The sequence below is a fragment of the Anser brachyrhynchus genome (assembly GCF_964034855.1).
Source record: "Anser brachyrhynchus genome assembly, chromosome: 19".
In the NCBI taxonomy this organism is placed as follows: domain Eukaryota; kingdom Metazoa; phylum Chordata; class Aves; order Anseriformes; family Anatidae; genus Anser; species Anser brachyrhynchus.
The window spans coordinates 5,563,100-5,579,438 of NC_137712.1; the positions used below are offsets into that span (position 1 = coordinate 5,563,100).

Genomic DNA, 16,339 nt, shown 5'->3' on the forward strand with positions numbered 1-16,339 from the left:
CCTTCTCCTCCTCTGGCAACAGAGGCAGATGGGAGGTATGCCTGAGACAAAAAACTCAGCCCGCTATCAAGTGGAATGCAACACTTAAGAGAAACCTTACAAATGGCTGCTGGATCTGATAGCATCATCATTATGCTCTCAGCCACTTCACTAACACAGAGCACAGCTCCTGTCAAAGCAGAGTGCTTCCTCTCAAAGCACTACTTCTCCAAAGGGAGTTCTTAAGCACCATTGTCTCAAGAGAATTTCAGAGATGACCAAGCCTTCCCCTGCTTCCCCCAGGGATGAAGCTTCAAAAGACACCCCTAGAGCAGAACACCACCTACCCTCACCAGTGTTCACTGTAAGAATGGTCTGAGGACAGAGGAGAGCTTTGCTCTCTCTGAACCTGTCTCTCCGTTTTTGCCTGATAATCAACAAAAATGAACATTTTGCCATTCAGTTCCAATGAACAACATATCACCACTACCCCTGAGTGTAGTGGGGGGGGCAGATGACAATAAAAGGAAAGGAAGGTTTGTGAGATTTCCTACATTTCATAAAGGGTGGGATGACAAGATACCTGCTTTGGTTGGACTAGAGAACCCAAAGCCTTGAGATGCCACGCTTCCTCCACCAGAGCTGAAAGTGCCTGTAGGCTTCTGGTCTCCAAAAGATGAGCTGCCAAATCCAAAGGTCTTGGCTCCACTGTTTCCAAATAAGCTAGAAGAATCTGGGGAGATGAAAAACATTTGTGAAGCTCGTAACGCACACCAATTTACCATTTAGCATCAAGACACAATCAAAATTTTTCTCTGGTGAATCACATGTTTTATTTCATTACAAAAACCAATACTACAATAAAGGAAGACTAAGTTAATGAGAATTGGGATTAATCGTTGAGGTCAGTGGATCATTAAAGATGTAATAAAATAAAGAGGTTTGCTCTCCCAAGACTTTAAGTGCTACTTTTAGCCACGTGCAGCTAATTCTACAACTTTTCTTTGTTCCCCTACTTTTACTTTTTAGCCACTGCTTCCCCTCCTTCATGCTTTCTAGCTGCTTGACTCCACGCCTTCTGCTTTCCCTTACTGCCAAATCTAATTCGCAAGTGAGGAAATAAGAAAACTGGGCAGCCTCAGTTAAAGAAAAGCCACAGCTAAGAAGTCATTACGAATAGCTGTTATGGCACACCAAGATATGTAACAACAGTAGATCTGCAAAAAGCTGCACAAGGAAGGCACGAGTGGGTCTCCTAGCATTTCAAACTAATTGCTACAGCAGACAACAGCATGTATGCATCTCAGCACAAATTTTAGATTATTACAAAGACCTGTTAATCCAGAAAACTCAAGACTAATGTATTTTTAACCTGAACCTGGCTATAAAAAAATAATTTTTACACTAGTTGGCAGTGATTGATTCTCGCTTTAACAGTTAATCGTTTATAGCTTCAAAGAAAGGATTTCTAACAGGCCCTTTACAGTCCCACGTGCAAAGGAACTTGATGGTAACCTTACTGTATTCTTAGCTACTTTCCATGCCTCCTTTTGCTAGCTTGGTTGGCTGGGCAAGAAGCAACACGTGCCCGGTTTGGCATCTCAAGTGTAGATTGATTTAGCTAAAACACCCATATGGACTGTTGTCTCTTAGCTGGCAATTGGAGCAAAAGAAAGGACAAGTGCTGAGCTCCTCCTCCCAAAGAGGACTAATACAATTTCTCTCCTCTGCCCAGCTTTCCTGATGCTCATAGAGTCTGCCTGTGAGAGACCCACCCAGTCTACCAAATCCGGATAAAAACTGGTAAAAGAAACTCTACAGTTCTGCGTTCTAACCAAAGCAGACACCCCCAAAACAATTGCTGAATGTATTTATTTCTCTTTACTAGGAACACGTGACTCAAAAAAAAAAAATCACATCTCCCGGACAAGAAAAATTAATGAGAGCGTTCTATGTATTATAGCAAGTTTTGATAAAATATTATATGTGCTGCATACAGACAGACATTTTAAGGACAGAAAGCTGAAGAAACTGCCCATCCATCACATACATTGACTTGGCTTCACTTGAGCATGGGATTCAATGATTTTTACACTGTTAAGGCAGATGAGAAATAAGGAAAGCTTTCTAACTTGCGACAAAGTTGGAAACAGAAATTCAATTACAGGAATTTAGGGTATTTGATTTTAAAGAAGCACTTGGCCACAGAATTCCCTAAAGAACATAAATATTCTTCACACTTCTTGCATTCGCTTGTTTGTTGCAATTGCCGCCCTACTTGCTTTCCATGAACCTAGAAGGAAACCTACAGAAGAACACATCATGCATACTGTATGCCTCTGCTACCCCTACAAGCCTTTCACGTAAACACAGAGTTTAGTAAAAGACAAAGAACAGCGGAAAAACAGATGGGATCGCAAAGCAGATGGGAATCACGGCACATTTTGTATTCTTGTTTTCTTCACTTACTCTGGGAAGCTGCAGATCCAAATCCTCCACTGGAAGAACTGAAAGGATTCTTATTGGCTGCATCCTGACTTGGCTTTCCTCCCAAACCACTGAAGAAACCTCTCCCACCATTTCCAGCTCCAAACAGGCCTCCACTGGAAGAAGATGGCTGCTAGAACACAAGAAGGACAGAAAGGGGATTGTAAGAGAAGTCAAAGCAGCACATGCCCTCAGGGGGTGATTTTCCTGTTTGGCCTATTCCCCTGAGCGTACGCAGGGGCTGAAGAACCAGCACACAGACTCTTCAAACACACAGTGCAATAATAAAATCTGACTTAAGTTACTCTCAGATCTCATCTACATAAGAAAATGTGCCTTTAAAGAAATCTCTATGCTGTCCAAGTAAGAACACTCCGTTTCCCATTTAGCAGGGAATAAAGGTTTATACTCTACCCCTACCTTAACTTCCCTGTAACGTGCTCATCTCTCCGTACCCCTTGGAAAATATTTATGCAGGTGCTGCTTTGGTGCCTCCTACATTAGCAAATATCTTCAATACAGACAGGGACAATTTTTACTGACTATGTCATATTTGATCATTTTTTATTAGAAGCAGGTAGGGTACCCTGAACAAGTCCACTCTGTGTAACAGTCCCTTGTTTCTGCAAATGCAATAAATACTTGCCTGGCCAAAGACAGTGCCTCCAGTATTAGCTGCTTGCCCAAACACAGAACCTGTGTTGCTAGAACCAAAACCTGACAAGAAAAGAAAAGGAGAATAAATTAACAGAACTATTACGAGGATATAAGACAGTTCAGGAAGGTGACACTAGTCCAGAATAGGGAAACACCATGCGTATCCCGTGCCAAAACACATGGAAACAAACGGTGTTACCAAATGTACCTAGGTTGGCCAAATTTAAAGTATATGCCAACAAATAATGCATTCCATTGAAAGTTTATTTGAAAGTCATTGTCCTTTTCTCTCCAATTTAAAAACAAACAGAAAACAAAAGGCCTTTTCACTTGTGGGATTATTGTTACCAACATAAAAGAATTGGATTTCTGTTAACATTGCTGTAATAAGGTTGCAAGTCATGAACAAGCACTGTAGCATTTTGATTTCCCCTGTGTAGAGGGGATCTGAGCTTTGTTACCTAAAGATTTCTTTTATAGATAATGAAATGTTTTGATTAAAAAAAAGAACTCCCCATTCCATTTCCCAGTTCACTTAAATGTGCATTTTGTAATAAAACTTGCAGTTTCTATAATTAGGAACACCTTTCTCAAGCAGAGTTCACTTCCCCCTATTTAACTATTCTCTGTTACTGTAGTTAAAATGAACAAGCAGTTTGCCTGCAGTGCCATCATTTTTAATTAAATGAGCCTAATTAGTTTTTCTTCCTTGAAAATACATGTTCCCTATTATTACTATGTACTTTTCACTTTTTCCCTTGAAGGTCTCTAAAGATTTTAGAGACAAAGCTTTGGAAAAACACAACAATATATTGCAGCAACGGGGAGAACAAAAGGACTGACAAAGAAGGTTTGACCTCTGCAAGTATTCTATTTAACCATGCAGACGGGTAGCGGATGGTTACATTACTGCTATATTTGAGGTGCTCCCAAATGCAAAAGCAGATTTAACACTGTAGTTCCTCATTATCCCATCATTTTGAAGGCTTAACGCATTTTTGCCGTCCCAGATCCTGATATAATAATATACCTGGCTACACATCCACTGTTGCGTGGACTCTGCAGCCCCATGAAACCAGCCCCCACTGCACCTGCATTCACTCCCTTCATTACGGCCTCAGGACTGCCTCAGTACGTCAGTGTAGCCATTTACAACACACTAGTTTGAGAACTTTTACACTATGTTGAATCCAACCCAATTCTTATGCCAATATACGACACAATATGTAATTCAAAATTAAGTCTAGATAGACTTGGAAGTATAAGAGGAAGGCAAGATTGAAAAGGCTACGTTCAGTGGCCTCCTGATGAATATCAAAGCAGGGCAAAAGCTTCTTTGGTCTCCAACATTAGCTTCCTCCTCACGTGCACTGCAGCTCCTATTCTTACTAATTGAAAAAAATACATCAAGTGCCATAGGGGAAAAAAGGCATTAAAAAAAAAAAAGAGTCCTACTTTTCCCAATGATATACTGCTTTCTTACTTCAGTCAGACAGCACTGCTGGAATGCTGCATCTCCCTGCGGTTTGCTCTTACCTGAAGCTTGGCAGAAGCTGAACCCAGCAGATGACGTAGTAGTAGTAACGGCGGCAGTGTTACCAAAGACAGAGCCCCCTTGCCCAAAGGTGCTGCTCTGCCCAAACACCGGAGGGCTGGTTTGTCCGAACAACCCGCCCCCGGTGCTGGGGGATGGCTGTCCGAAGGAAAAGGAGCTCGCGCTGTTGGTGCTAGCCGGTGCTCCAAACACACTGCCACTGCTCGAGGCTGCTGTGGAAGCCGCCGGCTGGCCAAAAGCGGGCATTGTCCCAAATCCAGACTGGCTAAAGGTAAAACCACTCGAAGAACTGCTTGCCGGTTGCCCGAAAGTTGGTGCTTGCCCAAAGGCCGGCTGACCAAAGCCCCCGGTAGTGGTGGTGCCAAAAGCAGAAGTACCAAACCCCGTGCTGGCAGCCTGCGTGGTAGCGGTGGCAGTGGACAACGTACTGGTGGTGAGCTGCCCGAAGGGAGATGATGCTGTGGTACCTGCTGGTAGCTGTCCAAAAACTGATGGCGTGGAAGGAGCGGCAGTTGTATCACCAGTAGGCTGGCTAAACGCAGAGCCAGAAGAGCTCGAATTTGGAGGCTGAGCGAACACTGAGGAGCCTGCAGAAGTAGGGACAAACACAGACGCACCAACAGTTGGACTCTGAACACACGTGGCGACATCAGCAGCAGCAGCCAACGTGCTCGTTGGTTCTGCAGGAGAGGCAATGTTTGTCGCAGCGGTTGTTGCCGGGATGTTCTGATCTGGTGGGACGGATGCAGAGGCGGCAGAAGGCACCAGTGCCTTCAAATCACTTGTGGAAGCTGGAGTAGCAACAGCATCAGGCGGAGGTGCTACTGATGCAGTACTAGAATCCACAGCGCCGGTGTCCCCACCTGCTGCCTGGGGTAAAGAGGGTTCTTTGGTGGACTCCGAAAGCTGTACCTGTGGCTGTGGCAACTGTGTCATAGGAGGTGAAGACCCAGCTGCTACAGCTTCGTTTTCAGATGTTTTTTCTGAAGCTGGCAGTGATTTGGCATCCCCTCCACCCTTACTAGGAGCTGCCGCAGGGGCAGCAGTCTGTGACGAACTCAAGAAATTTCCAAATGAGAGGGACGTTGAAGCAGAGAGAGTGGAAGGGGTAGAGGTGGATGTGCTCATACTGTTTGCTTGCTGAAGACCAAATGAGAAGGCAGGTTTGTTTCCACTAGAGCCTCCAAGGTTAAATACCCCAGAAGACCCCGTGTTGGTTATCTGGATGTTGCCGAAGAGGCTGCCTGTAGCACTAGTGCTGACGGATGCGGTTGCTGTGCCAGCTGACGTGACTGACAACGAAGTGGCATCTCCAGCTTTTCCTAATGACAGGGGGGCACTGAAGGTAAACCCAGAAGGTATTGTTGATGCTTTAGTTGACTGTGTTCCTGTAACACCAATGGATGATGCTTTTGTGGTGGTCTTGACGTTATCGTCTGCCTGACCAACACGTAGTCCTGAGAAGCTCCCAAGAGTTTCCCCAGACAGATTGCTCTGAAACAAGTGATCCCCTGGCTTAGGTGGAGAGAGATCCAACTTGCCAGAGGCTGCGGAGGGAGCAGAAGACATTGTTGCAGCAGGTTTGTTTGACTGAGTGCCATCTGCTGAAGAGCTACTTGTTGCCACGGCTCCTGAAGCACTTGCTGGCTTGAGGGACCCAAAAGCAAAGGAGCTTTCAGGGACTGCTCCAAATTTGGAACCCCCGGCAAGTGAAAACGAATCAGGCTGGTTGGACTCCTTAGCAGGGGCTGTCAGTGAAAGACAGAAGGTACAAATTGAGTTATGGTATGCAAAGCTCATTCATCTTTTTTTCAATAGCAGCAAGGTTTAGTGCTTTACAGATTGCAAGACAATGCTCTTACCTAAAAACCGTAATGCCTCCTGGCAAACAGATAACTGTCACTTCCATGTGCATTCGGTATTGCAAGAGTGACATTTTCTGAAGCCTTTATGGACAGGGTTACAGTGACAAACACTGTTACTTCTATGCCCCAGCTTCCACTTAACCATCCTTTTTTCTTGAGTACAGACAACTTCCCTTTTCAACAGCCAGATAACAACATAAAGATCATTTACTTACAGACCATTTGTCAATAACACCATTTCTACCCTTTCTTACGTGGTTCAGCAAAACAATTCCTGACACTCACGACAGAATTCTATACAAAAACCAATGTCTCAGAACAGAATTTGGGTCATAAAAGTACTTTCAGTACTTCAAAAATCTTTGTCAGAATCAAATCTTTCTGTATGAATTCAACCATTTATAGAGCACTGAACACTGTTTCTATGCATCCTGTTTTCAGCCTTGAAATACTAGAGAAAAACTCACAAATGTAGTTGCCAAAGCACTTTTAAGATATACTGCTGTCCAACAGCGTGAAACTGCTGAAGTTTTAAGGGAGACTAAACCAGCTTTACTTGACGAACTGTCATTTCATTTCTGACCACCACTGAAATTCTGAGATGAAGACATTGCATTGGTGTTTGAACCAGGGATCAGTCTGGACAAGATACAGGAAATCTGCATAGAGATCAAGTCAATGAACAAAAAGTTCTTAGCACTGGCACTACCCTTGTCTTTTACCCTATATTATTACCAACACTGAAAAAAGCATCATTTGTTTCCTTCTGGGGCACTGAAATTCCTCCTGATCTTCTTCCATCACCAACTAACAAAAGCAAAGGCACTTCTGCGATAGAGTAGAGTAAGGTAACTGCCCTCACCCAATGCTGTGCTTTACAGGTCTGTTTCCTGCCCCTCCCAATCCTCCTTTAATCTGTGTTATTTACTTAACCTTTTATGCTAACTTAATCTTCAAGTTTTAAGCCATATTAGTTCCCTCTGCTTAAGGTCAGTGGAATATTAGTAGCATTGCTGTGGCCGACCGTCTAAGGATATAAGGAAGCCAAGATTTGTTGCAAGAGGTTATCTTTTATTAGAGTAACCGACAGCATTGGAGGGGAGGGAGGGTGGGAGGAAGACTTTTGAGCATACAATCTCTTTTTCAAGGCTGAAACTAGAGGCAGTAAACTTCTAGATTTTCATAAACTAGTACCTCCTGGATGCTCTTGGCAGCAAATATTTTGCTTACTTTTAATTGAAAAGCAGGTGGCCTAAATTCTTGTCCATTACAGGGCATAATTCAACATACGTATACAATGTTATTGCAGATATTGCAATTTTAGTAATAGAAGTGCAACATAAAACAAGAACCAAATGAATTAGGAAGAGTAAGCATTCTCTTAGCAGAGAAGAGATTTTGTCTGCACATTCTTCCAAACTAACCTTGTGAGGAAGCGAGGCTGGGCAGCGTCGGTGATGAAGAAGCTGATGTGACAACGCCAAAATTAAACCCAGACCTAGCAGGAAAGAGGAGAAAGGGAAAGAATGACTTTGAGACTGAAGTGTTGAAACTTCCAACCTTATGATTAACACAATGCTGAGCCTCAGATTTCCTGTACAAGTTTGTACTAAGTCAGACACATAGGCACAAGTGCGCAAGAACAGTTTTTCCAACTAGACAGAGAAGCATGCATGCAGACTGGCTTCCATTTGCTTCCCCTCCGACAAATCTTCTAGAGGGCTGAAGACAGTCAGAATTGAGAAGTTTTATGATCGTCTCTCATCCTCCCATATTCTTTCATTTCTGCTGTATATTTCTTCCCCATTAAACTCAGGAGCTAAACAATGAACTAAACCCTTCTAACTTCTGGAAGACTACCTACAGCAGAAGCTATAGCAGTGACTACAGCTTACTTAAAATTTAAAAACCTGAATGGTAAGGGAGTGCATGTATGAAAGGGAATAACTGGACACTACCGTCCTTTGAAAAGGAGATCACTCGTAGCAAAACAAATTTAGTTTCCATGACTGTTTAACACTTAAAATACTATGTCTTGCAAAAATACTGTGTTTTTTCACAATGAGCACTGGAGTCCTCCAGAGACCTTCATTCCCCAAGGCTTTTTAAGCTTTCACACTGCTTTGTCCTCTGATTCTCAACGGCCAACTCCTGATAGTCAGAATGTGTAAGACACCACAAACAACAGCACTGTATTTAGTATACAGTTTACAGACTGAGGCACTGCAGCCTAGGACAAAGGCAGGGTTTGTTTGGTTTTTGAATCTGAATTTCAGTGTTTCAAGAAGACTATTTTAGCCTTTTGAAGAGTACTGCAAGGTGTTTAGATAACACCCACTTGACAAACAATGTAGAAATGATTAAGATTGAAAGAAAAATCATTTGAAAGTATGTGTGTGTTCTGAAATGTTTGGTGTTACCTGCTTCATAAAGAGAAACTTCAGTATTAGATAGCTAAACATGCAGAATTCCAAACAGTTATTTCAAAGGAGTCACCCCTCTTCCCCAAAGATACAATACAATCAAAGAAATATTTTTTTCAATCCCTGCAAAACAATCTGTAAGAGAGGTTTCGGAGTAACTTTATGTTCATAACACGTGCCTTGCTTTGTATTACTGTTATGTAACACAAATCACGAGATGGCACAGTGACTCTTTAGTCACCTTCATGAATAGACTACTTTTCAAGCCACAACATGGAATTTGTTTTGTTATTTCAAAATAAAAAAAAGCAATTCAGCAAGTTTGAACATTAGCACAAATTTCAAGTCCTAATTGGGATTTCCAGCACTTCTGTATCTCAAAGCTTTTGCAAACACTGGAAACCTATATAGGTATGTCCAGGTTAGAAAAAATATCACTCTCTTTGGAAACCATCTTCAGAGGTGATGAGTGTTAATATGATCGTATCCAATTTCTTCCCTTTCTTCTCTGTAAGAAGAAACTTCCAAGGTTCAACCTCTTCTCTTGTCACTGTAAAGCCAAAGTTCATTCTCACACATCCCTGCACAACTTGCTTGGGATGCTTTTCCTGCTACTGCTCTTTGTTCACTAAATTGAGAACGGAGTTTAAAACCAGCTGAGGTCTTTTTCCTCTTCCTTAACCCCAAGATACAAGATGCACAGTGTATGTTCTCTGACTCTATGAGATGTGGTGACTTGCAATCAAAGACAGGCAGTGAACCCAGTGCATTCGACCAAGAGCTAGTGCTTTCACCACAGTCATGTTGCTCTAATCTCAAATCATCACCTGGCAACCTACCAGATAGCCAAGAAATACCACTATACACAGTGTATGATTTGTTCAACAGCCCACTATAAATAAAACAGTTTAGCCTTATTTGCTCTTGATTTTCTTGATTAGCTACAGACTGAAAAGTTCAAAGTGAGAAAACATCATGTCAACTTCTCACAGAATTTCAATATTATGCAGCTTGTAGGTAACACTTGCTGGAACAGCTGAGACACTCATACTTAACGTCAACTACAAAGAAATATTAAACTTCTTACGGACCCCACAGAAGAAAACGAGAATGCCTTGTTGAGCTGCGCAGTTGTTGCTGGTACTGATGTCACTGTAGAAGTCACAGCTGTAACTGTTTTTACTGTCCCTTGTCCTGTAAGTCACAAGAGGAAACATTACAAAAAAGATGACAGCAGCATGTCATCCAGCTACAAAAAAGGAAGGAATAGTTTCCATACAGTCTGCAATTTTATCAATTGGAAACAAAGGGGCTTTGCCACTTTAAGTCATATTTGTGCACAGAAACATTCCTGATGGTGTTACAACAACACAGAATATCTGAATTATTTTGAAGATGTAAGGCAATAACATATCTGATTAAAGCAAAGCAAGGTCTCACTATCTTGACAATAAAAATTAAATAATAAAAGCAAGAAATACTTGGTAAAATCTCTCATCAGCATATCAAAACACATTTCAAATAAAAAGAAAATGGAGCAAATTCAGAAGCTGACGTTTTCAATAAGCCAAAATTTAAGAAGTGTTTGCTACAATCAAATACGAGACTTAGCTATTTTTGCTGCTTCTCACCCCTGGCTAAAAGGCAACCTACATCCACAGATTAAAGTCAGAAAAGCAATAGAGATGAATTTCAGACATTTATGCAAGAGGCTTATAAAACCATGTCCAATGCAAGCTTTATCATCTAATACACATTAAAAATCAATTCCTTTCTTCCCTGAGTTTCCTCTTCCCTCTGTGCTAAATGATCATTCCTTTCCTTGTAAGCTTCTAAACAAAGTGTGTAAGACTACAGTATCTGAATTGGTTCTAAAGTTGGTCCTACAGCCTAGTACTCAGCAGAGCCAGCACCCAACTTAACTCATTTCAGGCAAGTACATGCAAGCTTAAGTCGGGTATTCCTACGGTGCTGAAACCTATAGTATAGAAATACTCAAGTCAGACACAGCATAAAGGAAAACTATTCCTGTTACTTCAGGATGTAATCACTTTCCTGAAAGAATGCAGGAACTTTTCATGTTTAAAAAATAAAATGGCAAAGACAGATGCTTTTCATTTGCTGTCAAACAACAGTAGCCTTTGGTTTGAGGCGCTTTCACCATTACCTGTTAAAGGTTACAGATTCCGAGACCACTTTGAAAGAGGAATCTGAATTCTAGGATCACTGAATTCTAGATGCAGGCACTCAGACAAAACACAGGGCTGTACACAATACCTCTTCCCTGCCATTCTGTACTTTTTTTCAAATTCTCCTCCTCAACATTAGCATAGCAGCCTCTCAATGGAGGCAGATCTTTTTTCCGTCTTCTTTCTCTGGACTGCACACCCTGGCAGGTGGCAAGAGACACTCAGGCCTTAATTCTGTCTCCACCATGGACAACTCACCTGAGATTTTGTTGCCAGATGATGTTGGACCAGGTGTAGATGCCATAGGACAAGGTGCAGACACAGAGGAAGGTAGAGTTTGTCCCTTCAGTGAGCTTGCTAGAGGTGTCTAAAAACAAAAATACTAGGTCAACACAATCTGAGCATTAACAAAGGCCCTTCTGATCTTGGTCTGATATGATGAGAGTCAGGCAAAGACTTGAGAATGAACTAGAGCAAATACTTGGCAGAACCTCCCATCTTGGGTCCAGATGTCTTCACAGTTAAATACAGGGTCAATACTCAACTTTTTCAACAAGTCTCTTCCAGAGGCTGGTAAGCCTCCATGTGCAACTGCTCACTGCTTCCAGGAGACAGAGACTGTTGGCACGGTTTTCCAATGTGTGGGAATAAAGCCTAGCAGCTTGTCCACCATTAAGAAATGTTTTCAATAAGATATACAGGATAGGGAAACTGTCTCCCTTGATTACCTGGCAATTCTTTTTGGTGAAATTTGAGTATATTTAACACAGTTTCCATTGTTGTTACTTGCAACCCTTACTGATGCAAGGCCATGGGCATTGGAAAGCTGCAAGATTCTTCCAAAGAAAGAAAAGGCAAGACATAACAAAGATAAACCTGACACCACCCTGTCAAGGTCACAGATAAATAAATGCTTTGCCAAGAATGCATTGCAAGCTGTGAAAAGAGACTGTTAGATTACCTGTTCACCAACAATTACACCCCAAACTTTACCGAACATGCCCGGGTACAGTAAGCCAAAGGAAAAGAGCTCTATACCAAGATACCTGTTTAGCTTGATTTGTAGCAACAGTTGCCAAAACCTGGTGGACTGCCTGGGCTGCAGAGTGAGGAACCGATGATCTTAAAAAGAAAAATTAAAATGTTAAATGAATGACTATTCTAAAAGTAATTTTCTTGCCTCTCAAAAAGCACAGCTTCCAGAAGTCTCAAACCACCATTGTTATTAAAGATTCCACACACAACTCCAAATGAACAAATCTGATTAGGGAATAAACCTCTTAAATGAATCAGCCACATTTAACAAAGGAAGACTGCAAATGCATTTAAAGCTCTAGACTTAAGCGATCAAGTCTTCTCCGCATACTCTCATCTCTGAAGAGAGTCAAGCCTTTCTATTTTATGAGCATCCGATGAAAAATCAGCAGGTAAGGGGATTACAATTTTATGCCTAGTGGATAACAAATGTAAGAAGCTTCCTTTATAGTGCAGAGCCCAGACAAGTGTATGCAAGTACATGCAACTCTCAGAAATGCTGAGCAAGGTGCCAAAGGTATGGGAAGAAGAAAAAAAAATAGCACTTCATGTCTTTGAAGTGTAGTATAAGAATTAATGAAGTCATGACAAGAAGTGTGATAAGACTAACCTATATTCTCCAACTTAAGTTTGGAATTTTGACCATGAAATAAACTGTACAGCAGAGTCCACAGACAATTACTGCAGCGTAACAGCTGCTTCTAAGGTGAAGCACCCTACATGCTGTGGGCCATAAATGCAGTTAATCACTATAACTTGAGAACAACCATCTAGTTTTAACATCTCCTCAAGTCTATGGCTCACCAGCTTAAATGGATAGTGCCAGAAGCCTCCAGAAGCATAACGAATTCAACACTTGATTGCATTTTCTTGGTCTCTTACCCAAGTAGAGTCTTTCTGTCTTGACACAGGCCAGGTGTTCCCTAATGCAATAAGCAATCTCTGTCCTATAGAAAGGGCCAATATCACAAACCCCAGACAGTATGTGAATCTGGGCATTAAAAGTTTTGTTTCTCATAAAGCATGAGAACTCCCAGATTGCATCAACTATTTGGTCAGCTACAGGCTAGCTCGTAGAAATTTCCTACTGTATTCCAAAGGAAGAGGACACCTGCATGCAACAATGATTTATCTCAGATCAAGTTTTGTGTCTTAAAGAGCTTCGCATTCCTATTAAGTCCTTCCTTCCAGCAACGAGATCTCTTTGTGTTGCATGGCCTGGATTTGCCCTCTGCCCAGAGGAAAAGTGTAAGAGCACACATTTCAGAAGTTTCAGATTATCACTGGAAAGAGACCGGTTTGGGAAGATGCAGCTCTAAATTTCAAGTTCATACAAACCCCGGACAAAGAATGAAACACAGAAGGTCTGTGAAATTCATGATAGGGAGGCACCTTTTTCCCAGAAAGGTCTCAAGGTCACTTGACCCACAGCTTCTCTGACAATAAAAAGGCTGGTTTTGATTTCAGTTTGAAGACTTTATACGAATAATTGGACTGGGACCACCAACATACCTAGTCACAAGCCACTGCACAACTGATAACAACTGAAAAATCATTACTGCTTAACAACCTGAAGCGTGTGCTGTGGTGGCGAAAGACAGCCAGTATGTCTGAAGTAGCAAAAACTAATGAATTAACGTTGCCAGGTGAATGCTCTTTATTTTAGTGCTCAATCTGACTGGCAGGCACAGGTTCATTTGGGTAGATTTTTTAGTTAGTACATTTTTATGAGGTCAGCTGTAAAATAAGACTGTAAAAAGCCTTCAAGATATCTAACTATCTGGTGCTCTGCACATTAGAGAGATCAATTGATACTGTGAGTCTAAAGCTTTTTGGTTTAGACTCCAAACCAAAAAGACCTGTCTTTATCTACAGTTCAAGTGAACTCCAGTCTCAGATATGTATCTCTCACTCATGGCCTTGTCTACACACAGCCAGCACTCTTTACCTTTTTCATTGTAGATTTGATGGAGACAGGAGACTCTTTAAAACAATTTTACAGACAACCCATTTAAAGCAGGCGGAGAACTCTTTCCTGCCATGACACTTTTTAGCAAAATATGTCAAGCAGAGCTGTTGGAAAATTTAACTTTCAAAACATATGTCCACACACACACCCTCCACCAGTTTACCACTTTTAGGAGAAAATACAATACTAAAAACAACCCAAACTGTTTCCCAATTAAAATGCAGAAGAATCCCTGGCTTAACTTTCAAGGTCATCAGTTGAGTTCCACCAGTGTAAGACTGTTCCATTTTTTGAAAGGCTGCATCACAAGAATTTCATTTTCTTCTTTGACACTGAAGAGTATACACACTTGTTTGAAAACCAGAAATAAAGTAATAACAGAAGTCATGCCGAGAGCTGCACGTATAGCCCACAATTATGTGGGCAAAGCATTTGCAGCTCCACATGGACTTTAATCAGACATACATGGTGATTTATCCTGGTTTTAATGCCTTTGCACTACGACATAAGTGCACTAACACCAACTTTGCTCAAGACTTTTCAGCAATGCCCTTGCCACTCCAGCCCAGAAAAAGCCACATATTATCTTGGTCTTAAGCAATGGCAGGAACATCGAGCAAAGACAGTTTCAAGGTCAGTACCACGACAGGGAAAGAGACTAGTGCTGTGGTTGATGACAGAGCCTGTTGATAAGACAGACATCTCTGGAATGAGCTGAGCTGGCTGTTGTCTGTAGGAGGCAGAGAGCAGGAAAGCCAAGAGTTACAGCTAACTCATGAAAAATCTTAAATTCAATGTTAAATTCCTGAAGCCAACATTCACAATTTCCTCACGAGGATGACAGCTTTGCAGCTCCATATTTTTCCAAATTGATCAGCCTCTATTGACACCCAGCCCTTCAGTCAAGATTCTTATGTCAAGAAATTGAATACAAGCTTCAAAAGAAGCAAGAGTGCAGTTCTCCTTCCCTCTGTGTGAGAGTCAGGGAACAGAAAGGAGAGGCTTAACCCCAGAGGTTTTCTCTGTAACAGACAAGGAAGTAGAAAGAACAGCATCTGGACTGCTTAAGCCCACAGACCAAGGGCAGTGACAGAGAGGTGCACTTCCCTTACAGAAAGAGGCAGAACAGTACCAGTGACTGGAGAGATACCAGATCCAAAGCGTGCGTTAACAATTAAAGCACTAGATCCCAACAGGAGGGAATGCACTAAAATGCATTTCATAGACTAACAGAAAAGGATGTTAATACTGGTCTTGTTGTTTGTTCATGCCAAACATTAGCAAATCCTTGAATGACACGGAAAGAAAATATTTCTTCCTTTCATTACACAAACTCAAGGCTTAACGTAAACTGGATACATTTAGAGTTAAGTCAGAATACATAAAATACTACTGCTGCTCCCCACTGGTGTATGTGCTCTATTGCAAATATCAGCAAAGGCTACCAGAAAAAAAGGGGAGAACCCACTTACCCTATTACTGCAGAGACGGCTGGAGTCAATGCACCAGTCTTCAGTTCTCGCACATTTACCACCTGAGGAACGTTTTTCAGAGTTGATTCAGTCAAGGAGGTGCTTACAGCTTTAAGGAAAAAAAAAGGGGGTAAATATCTTCTCCACATTAAGCATTGCAATCAATATGGTGTCTCAGAGTAATGCCAGAAGAAACCCAGGGAAGTTTCTAGAAGGTATATGGTATACCTGGCCCAAACTGTTGGCCATCTCAGCCTTCAGTAAGGACACTAAAGAAGCGGCCAGCTTCTCACAGAGCTTGTACATTTTTCCTTGTTGGCTGTCCAAATCTAATTATACTTACTAACTGTCCCTTACCTACATCATAACATCTTGGGTTAACAGAAATGACCTATCTAATTACACCCCAGCCTCTGCCAGAATTCACAACATTAGTCCATTTTGTGCACTTATGCTCTCCTTGGGCAAGGAAAATAAACTAAATTAATTCTTCTACCAGTAACTGAATTTTGTTTCTTTTCTGCACTGATGTTACAATACTGGGGAAGCATCCAGAATTGTCTAAAACCAAACAAAAAAAAAAAAGCTTAAACCTTTCTCCTATCAACTCAAAACCTTACAAGCGTACCCAAAGCTTACCTCAACAGTTTAACTTTTCAGTATTAAAATATACTGTTTTACAGTACACATTGGTAATTGCATAGCTAA

At 41.6% G+C, this 16,339-nt stretch overlaps 1 protein-coding gene across 2 annotated transcripts in view; it reads right to left on the minus strand.

The window, feature by feature from the left end:
* NUP214 (nucleoporin 214) overlaps nt 1-16,339 on the minus strand; it is a 48,739-nt gene that overhangs the window by 7,236 nt on the left and 25,164 nt on the right. Inside the window, exons 24-32 of one of the 2 annotated variants that reach the window (XM_080562224.1) lie at nt 15,632-15,740; nt 12,202-12,277; nt 11,414-11,522; nt 10,058-10,160; nt 7,968-8,041; nt 4,660-6,426; nt 3,113-3,183; nt 2,449-2,596; nt 563-712 (exon numbers count right to left, since the gene is read on the minus strand). In XM_080562224.1, the coding sequence (XP_080418350.1) occupies nt 563-712; nt 2,449-2,596; nt 3,113-3,183; nt 4,660-6,426; nt 7,968-8,041; nt 10,058-10,160; nt 11,414-11,522; nt 12,202-12,277; nt 15,632-15,740 (2,607 nt within the window). Of the gene's footprint in view, nt 1-562; nt 713-2,448; nt 2,600-3,112; nt 3,184-4,659; nt 6,427-7,967; nt 8,042-10,057; nt 10,161-11,413; nt 11,523-12,201; nt 12,278-15,631; nt 15,741-16,339 lie in introns of both variants that reach the window. The other variant, XM_080562223.1, reaches the window with a different exon arrangement.